Here is a 10,713-nt window from a genome sequence, read left to right on the forward strand (position 1 = left end):
ATCCGACTGAGGTCTGGGCAGTCGGGTGGACGGCCAGCGCTGCCCACCACGACTGAGGTCCGGGCAGTCGGGCGGACGGCCAGCGCTGCCCACTCCGACTGAGATCCGGGCAGCCGGGTGGACGGCCAGCGCAGCCCACCCCGACTCAGATCCGGGCAGTCGGGTGGACGGCCCACTCCGACTGAGGTCCGGGCAATCTGGTGGACGGCCAGCGCTGCCCACTCCGACTGAGGTCCGGGAAATCTGGTGGACAGCCAGCACTACCCACTCCGACTGAGGTCTGGGCAGCAGGGTGGACGGCCAGCGCTGCCCTCCGCCGAGAGGCTGCGGGGAATGCTAATTGGCCGGCACTGCCGGCGACTCCAGCTGATCCCCTGCGAGAGATCGGCCCGATCCCGCCGCCGGCAAACCTGTCTCCGCATTAGGGCCTGTTACGCCCCTGCATTAGGATCTTGTTATGGCGCGGGCCGTGATGGCGGCGCCGGACTTGCTGGTAACATTCAAGAACACGGATGATTATGTGTATTGGCATCGTGAGGAACAAATGACTGAGGAGGTGGGAAACACAACGCGAGAAAATCGGCATAGCCGACACATCAAATAACGATAACGACATGCAAGGTTAAAAGCATCGCTTGAGTGGTGCCGCGAACTGGGCTGAGGAATCCATCTCGTATCGAGCTGTCGGCGAGGTGGCACGGCGTCGTCACGCTCTCTCTCCCTCTTTCTCCCTCTTTTTCTCTTCGACTATCGTGACAGCCACACATAAATAGCACAAATAGAACGGCGCTCGCAGCCGGCGAGCTCAGAGTATACAAGACACAGCCTCTGCGGTGGCGAGAAGCGGGCGGCGGTCGCCGGCCCGGAGCCGGCGACGGCGGCCCAGCGCCACCGTCTGCGTCTCGGCGCCGCCCGGGCAGCACAGCCGGCCGCGCCCTCAGCGCTGGCCGATGAGCGCCGGGGACGACGCCGTCCGCGCGTCGCCGGTGAGATCGGGTCGCCTCGCGGTGCCGCTAGTCTCGGCTAGCGTCCGGAGGCGTCCGTCTGGTCGGTGCAGGAACTCTGCTGGCTCGCATCGGAGCACTCGCTGGAGAAGGAGCCGCGCGGCAGGCCGCAGGTGGCCGCCGTCACCTCGATGCGGTGAGGCTCCGGGAACGTGAAGAGCTGCGCGTGCGGCAGCGTCGACTGCAGCAGCGCCGCCTGCACCGACGGCACTGAGTTCGACTTGCGCACGAGCGAGTATAAAAAACTGGGCGGCGCACGTTTGGCCGCCGGGAGGCGGAAGTGGTTCGTCTCGAGCGGGCTTGGCGGGATCGTGTCCATCAGCGGGAAGGCCGCGGGGTTGGTGTGCGTGCGCCGCAGCGGACGCGTCGCGGTGCCGCTTGACACGCGCAGCCCCAGCAGCCGGCGCAGCTCGCGCTGTGTCCGCCGGCTGCGGAAGCTGTAGACGAACGGCGAGACCGCGCTATTGGAGACGACCAGCAACGCGGAGACGTGTGCCACGCTGGGTGAGAACGCCACGAACGCGCCGACCAGCTGGCACAGGAAGAACGGCAGCCAGCAGGCGAAGAACATGACAACTACCACCAGCGACACCTTGGCCGTGCGGCCCTCCTCGCGGTACATGAACAGGCTCGCGTTGGAGATCTTGTGCTTGAGGTTGTTGACGATCAAGCTGCTGGAGTTACGCAGCTGCTGCACTCGCAGTGACTGTGTCCGCACGGGCCGGCCGTTCGCCGCCATCATGGGCACGGTCAGCTCGCCCGGGTTCATGCCCAGGCTGTGGCGCCTCTGCCGCTCGCTGTTCTTGTGCGCACACAGGTAGATGCGCACGTACATCCAGACGAGCGCTGCCAGCGGCACGACGAACAGCAGCAGAGCCAGCGCCGGCGCGTACCAGCTAGCCGCCGCGCTGGCCGAGTCGTAGCGCGGGCACGCCTCCCAGTGCTTGTCGGCGGCCGGCACCAGCAGCGAGAGCCCGGTCACCAGCAGACCGGCCGCCCAGCAGCCGGCGATGGCGACCAGACTGCGCGGCTTGGTGACGATGGCGTGGTAGCGCAGCGCGTCGGTCACTGCCGCGTACCGGTCGCCGGCGACCAGCAGCGTGGCCAGCACCGACGAGCTGACGACGAATGTGGCGATGGCGTCGACGGCGTGGCAGAGCGGCGCCGACGGCGGCGGCAGGAAGAGGTCCGTCAGCAGCAGCGGCAGCAGGCCGCATGTCGACACCAGGTTGATGGCCGCCAGATTCAGCACAAAGCTGCCGGAGGCAGAGGAAGCGTTAGCGCCTGGTGGCGACGGGTGTGTGGCGTGCGGTGCGGTGCACTGACCAGCGGCGCAAAAAGCGAGGCCAGCAGACGTGCCGATCGATGTGAGCCGGATTCGCGACAGCTTGCGCCCGATCGGTTGGAATGCCGAGTATTATCAGATTACGCAGGGAGCTACGCTTCAATCGCGGCGCAGACTGGAGCTCTTACATAAACGGACAACCATCCGTCGGGCACAGATCGGATTTGTTTCGCGACAAGGAACGCCAGACGGAGTGATAAGAAAGCTCCATATCTCATCAGAGATGTCTGAGGGGTACCTGAAGAGTTGCGGAGACTCCTCAAAGCGCTGGAACGTTTGACAAGGCATGTTTGAGATGCTACTGAATTGCCTGAGCTGAACTGAGTGCTCTGGGACTCGACTGGGTAAGCCCCATGCCCCGCAGGCCACCCGGGGACGGTGTTGACAGCATAGACTCACCGGTTGGGAAGTGTTCGCATGCCGCGTCTCCTGACGAAGAGCACCACGATCAGCGAGTTGCTGATTGTGGCCACGATGAACATGGTGGCCAGGAGGAACGCGACGACGATAGTGACGCAGGCGCGTACTATGCTCACGTCGACAACAGTCAGCATGTTCTGAAAAGAAGAGAAGAGGGTTGTCAGCTCTCGGTGCACACTTGCGATATTATCAAGACATGCTGTAGCACCAATGTCATTCAGTCATTAAGTATTTGCTCTAATTTGGGGTTTTGAAAAAGGTTACAACCTAACTTTACCTCTGGGGATTCACTCCCTGCAGTCTAAACGTCTTGCCTGATGTTTAAATGGACTGAAATAAATTTCATGCATATCCAGATTAAACTAAAAATGCATTACTTTGAGATGCCACCAGATTCATGCCAACTAGTAGCTTCAGCATGGCCCAAAACAGCCCCCACTATTATAAAACACGGTCATCCGAGCGGTTTTTGCGCTGCAAATGTGTGTGTACTCGTTCCAAGGCACTCCTCTGACCTCTGATAAGTGTCACGCTTCACGCCCCCCGAGTCAGTTGATTGGGCACGCTGCAATGCTACTTCACTCAAGCAGTTTTAAGCACATACGCAGAGCATAATGATCGTGATAGTCGTTTTCGACCGTAATCCTCCAAGAGTCGCGACGAGAACCTCTCAGAGTTCTTCGAAAGTTTGGGAAACTCTATCGAAATAATGATTCATCTGGTTACAGCTCCGCAAAGCCTTCCAGACGCGGATTCCGTATCCGAGACGAACGCCACCGGCTCGCCACCGCAGTCGCCGCAATCTGCCTGGACCTGTCTGGACAGTGAGCGATGCGGCGGCTGGACGCGGCTGCCTGGGGTCGCGCGGCGAGAGCCAGCGTGAGCCCCGCGGCGGCGGCCGAGGCGCGTCTCGACAGAGCCGAGCCGAGCCGCAGCCGCTCCGACCTCGCTCGTCGATAGGATCGCGGCGGCGCCATAATGGGTGCGCCGATCCGTCACTGTCGCCGGATTTCATCGCGCTGCGTCCGTTCACTAATTTCAGTCGAGCGCCAGACCCGGCACACCGTGCGGCGCCGGGCGCCCCAGACGAGTGAATTTCGGTGATCCCTGTGTGAAACTGCGTCGTGATCGCTGCGGGGATGCTTCACGTGCGGAGCGCGCTCTCGGTCCCGACTGAGCGGCTGTCGAGAGCTGCGAGGCGGCACAAACGAGGCGAAACATCCCCAGCGTGGGAACCGACCAGGGTTTCCATCAGGGGCTATCGAGTTTCTTGGATCATTAATCAAGCGGAGCCATAAACGCCGAAGCAGGGGTGCCTTGTGAATATTGATCACGCTAATGTATTGGAGGGTTTGACGCAGTCCCTTGCCTCTGACACGCCAAGCTCCGAGGAAATGAGAGATGTACTCTTTGCTAAAAGTTTTGATCGTGTTTGTCGACTCAGACAGGGTAAATGATAAAACACGAGCCCACTAGGGCCCTCCTACTCCTGGGAACAGCTGCCAATTTGCAATTTGTTCAAACTCACTGCAGTGGGCAGCCATTAGCTAGACATAACCCGCCTCCACTTATCCGTGCGGCCACTCCCCACGCACCCCAGATTGGCCATTCGGGCCAGCTGGCCGACCCAGCTGCGGCCGGCGCCACGGGAGGGCCATCAGCCGGCGAGGCCCAGCCCCGGCACCGGCGACCAGGTGGACAGGACCGGGCCCGACCGGGCCTCTGTTGTGCCGCGGCTGCGCTGCGTGCGGAGACGCGGCCGCTGATGAGGGCTGGCCTGACCGAGCCGCCGGCCGCGCTCGCCGCCGCCGCGCCGCCTGCATATTGATAAGCCGGCGGCCGGCTGCTGGCCCCGGTGGCCGCCAAAATCCGTGTCAAACCGGGCGCTGGGAGGCCGACCGCGACCGCGAGGAGAGGAGCCGGCCAAGGAGTACCAGTGGCGCCGCGGTGCGCCAGCTCTCAGAGAAAGCCAGCGCACTGCGGACAGCCGACCGGTGAAAGGGCCGCGGGCCGGCTCGGCCCGGCGGCGCTCTGTGCAATATCGTCGCCTGCTTACCTCGTCACAACTCCGGCTGGCAGCAGGGTAGGGACATGGCGCGCTGGCCGTCTGTCACAACTGGCACTGACACGTGCGCCCGACCGAGGCCGGCGCGCGACTGGCTGCCGGCGCTGCGCCCAGCCACTTCGCGGTGTCGCCAAGGGTGCTGCCGACTGCTCGTGCTAGCGGCACACGACGGGTCGCAGTCTCCGACGCGGCGCGCGGTTACACTGCGGACGAGCGTTGTCGTCTCTGCCTGTAGCGCGCGGCGGTGCGGTCGTGCCGGCGGCGCGGACGGGCGGCGACTGGCCGTCTGCGGGCGGCGCGGCCGGCTATACCGGCGCGCGCCAAGGTCCCGACGACGGGCCGCCCCCGGCCGCCGCGCCGCCGCCGCCGCCGCCGCCGCCGCCCGGCAGACCGGCCGAGCGGGCGCCGCCGCGCGGGTCCGGCGCGTCAGCCGACCGCGCAGACACCGGCCCGGCCACCAGCCGACACGGACGCGGAGGCGACGCCAGGTCTGGCGGATTACCACCGGCGTGGCGATTGGCCGAACGCCTTCGTCAACGTGTTGCATTATTTCGGCGGTGGTGCGGGGTTGTTGTCGCTGCCTTGCTGTGCATGCATTCGAAGCGTCTTCGCCAGCCAGCCAGCAAGCGCAGGCGAATGGCCTGGTCTGCGGGACACTCGGCTCCTCGGGGGTCAGACTGCCGGCCAGTCCACGTAACCGGATCCGGGCAGCTCTGTAAGCCTCCAACCGGAGCACTGGAACCGATTCTCATCTCTCAATGGTTTCATCGCTCATGTATATGGGGTTTTGCTTTGGGAGTCTGCACGCAGATGCGTGCACCACCTGATACTGCACTTCGCCACATTGAAATGATCACTACGATCGCTGGGCGAAATGGGAGAACCTCGGGAGGCCACACGATCGTAAAACTATCCCAAAGTGTTGATTCACTTAAGCTTTAAACATTGAACTGACACGATCGCGCAGCACTTGACGGCCTATTTGGTCAATCTCGCCATGAATTGGACCCTAAAACTTCATCTTTGCGCATGAATATGTGTATATATATATATATATATATATATATATATATATATATATATAGGTGTGTGTGTGTGTGTGTGTGGTGTGTGTGTGTGTGTGTGTGTGTGTGTGTGTGTGTGTGTGTGTGTGTGTGTGTGTGTGTGTGTGTGTGTGTGTGTGGTGTGTGTGTGTGTGTGTGTGTGTGTGTGTGTGTGTGTGTGTGTGTGTGTGTGTGTGTGTGTGTGTGTGTGTGTGTGTGTGAAACAAACTTGCTTTTGTACAGTCAGCATACATTCATCCGCCCAAGTTTTAGCGTGTATCCTTCAGTGGCAAAAGTTTTTTGCGGAAATCAGTACTTGTCTTTTGTCTTTTTCACTTTTTGTGTCGATAGTTCATCATAGCCAGGTAGTAGCCTCAAGGCTGCGCGAAGGCAACGACACACTCGAAAGGAGACTCACCCAGTCGCATTGCGTTAAGTTCTTAAAATTAAAAGGTGAATTGTCTTTGGAGACTCTGGTCATGCATTCCAGGCTTCATATCACAATGCGCGTAATCACCTTACTAATTTTGTTCTAAAGTTCGGGCATTTCCTGTCCAAACGGACGACGGAATATTAGGAGCATAGTCTTTCATGCACTTGCTATGCTTTGCAGGATGCTTAGAACAACAATGGATTTAGACCAACGCTGCTGGTCTTATCTTGACTATAAATATGACATTAATCTCGATATTCTCAAAATTTATTGTCACTGTACAGACGGCTCAGCTGATGGTCCTCGCCCAAATCAAAGCAAATGTCAAAACACTCCTTTTTGTTGCTTAAGAAAATGGCGTTTAGCTGCTATGGCTTGACTATTCTGTGAACTAATCGACTACTGTACCTATAACTAGCAAGACATTTGACCCTGATTAGCAGTTTTCATTGTACGGTGAATACCTGTAAAACTTTGACCGAAGACGCCCACAAAAATGTTCCGGCCCCGTTTACAGAATATTTACGATGCTGTTATGATGTCCAATGATCTGTCGCATGCGAAAGAACTGCATCAGCGGTATTTATTTTATACATTGCTCATAATGCTCGTGTTTAAGTTAAGACACATGAGACCGATCTAAATACACGGATATAGGAAGTCTTTTTCATGGCCACCTTCATAAGTTTGGCGTCCATACATACGAACAGAAGCAGGAACAGTTCATGCGGTCCAACGTCAGGGAACAATATGTCACTGTTGAAGTGAGACAGAAACCTTTTCGAATCATACATCATTTTGTCAGTGGTTGGTGTTGAGAAATGCATTACTAGCAAACAGCCTGTTTGGTCAATTATCAGGTGTAGTTCAATTCAATGTCATTTAGATAACGCAGCAAAATAACGCATCGGCATTTACAGTTCACTCCAACGAGACGCTGCGCATACGATTCAAACAATTTTATGTTGCCTTGTCCTGAGGTAGTGATGTACTTTCCCTACAAAATTGCTTTTCCCACTCTCATTGTCCCTTGTCCTTCCCATATTAATAGTTCTGCACAAATTTGTATCTTCTCTCACCGCATCTCTGCATACTAGTGCAACAATAGCAGCCGAGAATGCTACGTATGAGGAAATATAACTGGATTCATTGCTCCACCCGTTCTTCACGATGCAACAGTGACAAAACATGCAAGTTACAAAAAGGGGACACAGATGGACAGTACGATCATCACTGCACATACACCGATTATAACGCAGTGACTTGTCAGAATAGCCTTGTAGATTACTTGCAGATTATTCCCTGGCCCGCTACAAACCAGCAGCTGGCTTTCTAACCTTCAACGGCACGATGCAATCACATCGTCACCAAACATGGGCTGTCGTTGAATAATGAACGTACGCTTCCGAGACCTTAAGAAGCTCCCGGTGACGTCACTATAGTGGGCCTTAAACGCTCAGTGAACTTGAAACGCGATGCACCCGCGATCGCTTGATCACTTGAGACTTGCATTGATACCAAACAGACTGCCATGTATTAAGCGTTGAATAGGCTCACCACACCCTCAGAAAGTGAACGCCACGAACGACGTCACTGTGACGCGGCTGGATGACTGGCTCGTGCAGATCGGGCATTCCAGTGACGTACACTCGCAGACAGACGTGCGTTAATGACAGTCTAAGGCTGTGGCCACGAGCTGCACTTTGGCAGTGAGTCAAGGCGCCAGTTAGAATTGGAGATGAAAACTGAGCTCTTCCAGCCAACACAATGATGCAAAATAGCCATGGAACTTCAGCGGAATAAGTCTAAATGGAATAATATGTCCTGGAGCTTCTCCTGTAATGTTCATGCCCAACGTGTGTGGGCGATTACCGTCTCAGTTCATGTAGAGAGGCGGTGTGAGTGACCGGCTCTACACCAGAGGAAAAATCTATTGGAATTTCGAGCTTTCGACCAAAAAAAAACTTCTGACAAATATTCAATAATTTATACTAACTTATGCATCATGGTGCGCTGGATATAACTATATACCCGCATATGACTGTTGTTGGCAGACAACAGGGGCAATAGCAAAACAATGAAACAAATAGGCCTCACCCGATTTGTCATGTGTTTTATGACGCCACCAATGAGAGGAGATAACGTTGTACTTGAATTATGCGTAAATAGATAGCCCTTATTCGACCGTCGGAGGATGGTAGATATCAAACGCGTCAACCTTGAAAAAAATTTTACATACTAGCGTAGAATTGGTTTATTCTTTAAATGGATTCTGCAATACTACTTTGAGAGTCACGTTGTCGCCCCTTTGTGGCGTCACCGTTGATAACGCGCGCTCGAAAAGCGTTCGCGGAGTCTTTCCTTAAAAGAAAAGGCTGATCGAGGTCATTGAAGCTCAGTGACTTCATTTGACTTAGTTACTTAAATAAGAAGTTTGTGGCGTCACTGTGATCAGGTAATTTCAACTGAGCGTGACAAAAACTACCGCGTTAAGCAAGTTTTTTAGCCAAAGACCGTTTCGTTTTCACCTTGACCTGTTCTTCATGCCTGGCCCAAAGGTCATTAAAGTTAGTTGCGATCCTGTTTTTATACCAACAAATTGGCAATTCCATTGTCAACAGCTGTGTAAAGTTTGGCGCTGCTACACCGCACATTTGGGAGTTGCCCTTAAAAAATATTTGAATCGGACTGACCCCTTCCCGGGCCAGTATAAAAGACGCAGGAGAGAGGAAACAACTGAAGTGTATTTGGCCGAGCCGGTCGTCAAGCGGGTGCGGCTGGTTACGTTAGCAGCGGACGCTTGCGGGATGCAGGGCTAGCAGCTGGTAAGGCTCGATCATCCACCTCGTCATACCTCGAGGCCATTCGTTCGGTGACAGGCTCTTGGCTGGGAATGCTGATGACGGGAGTTTCTGGAAACGAAGCCGCCCTAGTGACGAACTATGTGTGGGTGTGACCGGCCCAGGCCATAAATCGTGTATGGACTAGGCCTTTTTGACCAGAAGATCCACCTTGACATCTCACATAAATCACGCCGATGCTTAATGGGTCTAAGAGGTCTGACTTCCACTAGCGCCAATGTCTTACGATGCTCCTGAACGCATCACATTCTCATGTGCTTCCGACGGTGTCACTGATGTCGATTGGAGCTTCGCAAGTGAAAGGCACCGGCATGTAGCTGTGGTTGTGTTTTGTAACAGGGCCGAGTTATAGAACTACGTGTGGATCTTATGCCATATCACGACACCTTGTAGCAAACTCATTTTTCCTGGCGCGGTATTTTGGCAACTCCTAAATGTGCTAGATGCGAAAAAAAACAGAAACTGACTGGTGCTCTCCAGGACCGGGCGGCGAACACACAATTGCCTCATATTTCGGTTCCCGCAGTGACTTGCAAGACACAGGTGATCAGTACCCTACTTTTTACAAAGTTAAGCCGCTTATGTGTCATCAATTGTCTCGTCAAATGTACCACAACCTATCCCATTATCCGCTACTAGTGCAGCATCCTGATCCACAGTACCCATGATTTATTGTTACCTGACTAATACAGTTTCCCAATGGAATCAGCTTGTCGGCACTCCGCTCGTTCGCACAGCGCTGGCGTAGTTATCACGGCGGGCAGCTTATTTTGTCCATTGACCTTTGTGATGGAAATATGGTGCAAACTCACAAAGAATACTAATCCAAGAGCTTCCGAGAGCATTTACGTTTTACACGAGAACATGGCTGGTCAGATCAGACCAACAAAGCGTTTTGATTTTTGTAGCCATGTCTTTAGGGCGTTTTTTTGTACGTGCCCTTTATTTGCCTAGTCGATTGGATATATATATATATATATATATATATGTATATATATATATATATGTGTATATATATGTATATATATGTATCTCTCTATCTCTCTCTCTCTCTATCCTCTCTCTTCTCTCTCTCTCTCTCTCTCTCTCTCTCTCTCTCTCTCTCTCTCTCTCTCTCTCTCTCTCAGGCGCGTCATCGGAACGTGACTTTCGAGAATTAATAGGTGTCACGTACGTTGTGTGTATGAGCCATGCAATGAGGCAAATGACACACAGAGCCTTATGCCTTGAGTTGAATTATGGGCCGCGGTAACGTCTTTGTAGCCTTCAGGAGCAGACTTCGTTGGGCACCGTCACTCTCACACCTCGTTTCGCTTCACCCTCACTTGGACCTGTCATGGCATGCTTCGGCTGCTCGCAAACGAGTTAACATATTACACAGGGAATGTGTAGAAAATCCCTGAACCGACCGGGCTTTGAACGCGCGGCCTCTCAATCATGGTGTCCAGCACTCAACCGAGGCACGACTGCTGAACCTGGGAGCGATGCCTCGAAAAACCGGAATATTGAATGCGTACCGTGCGTGAGAACTTCGACCCGATA

At 54.8% G+C, this 10,713-nt stretch overlaps 1 protein-coding gene across 1 annotated transcript; it reads right to left on the bottom strand.

Annotated features, from left to right (window-relative positions):
* Nucleotides 1-507: 507 nt before the first annotated feature.
* Nucleotides 508-5,098, bottom strand: LOC119112214 (alpha-1B adrenergic receptor-like). Its single transcript, XM_037236312.1, has 3 exons — nt 4,826-5,098; nt 2,749-2,906; nt 508-2,260 (listed from the first exon to the last, which is right to left on the bottom strand). The coding sequence occupies exons 2-3, from the start codon at nt 2,901-2,903 to the stop codon at nt 1,024-1,026; spliced, it is 1,392 nt and encodes a 463-aa protein (XP_037092207.1). The 5' UTR covers nt 2,904-2,906; nt 4,826-5,098; the 3' UTR covers nt 508-1,023.
* Nucleotides 5,099-10,713: the final 5,615 nt, after the last annotated feature.

This window comes from Pollicipes pollicipes, unplaced genomic scaffold (assembly GCF_011947565.3).
Source record: "Pollicipes pollicipes isolate AB1234 unplaced genomic scaffold, Ppol_2.1 Scaffold_7261;HRSCAF=8764_pilon_pilon_pilon, whole genome shotgun sequence".
NCBI lineage: Eukaryota > Metazoa > Arthropoda > Thecostraca > Pollicipedomorpha > Pollicipedidae > Pollicipes > Pollicipes pollicipes.

Coding starts and splice junctions, on each gene's coding strand:
- LOC119112214 (XM_037236312.1), bottom strand. CDS start 2,903: ATGCTGACTGTTGTCGACGTGAGCATAGTACGCGCCTGCGTCACTATC. Junction 2,261..2,748: donor ATGCGAACACTTCCCAACCG/GTGAGTCTATGC, acceptor TGCCTCCGGCAG/CTTTGTGCTGAATCTGGCGG.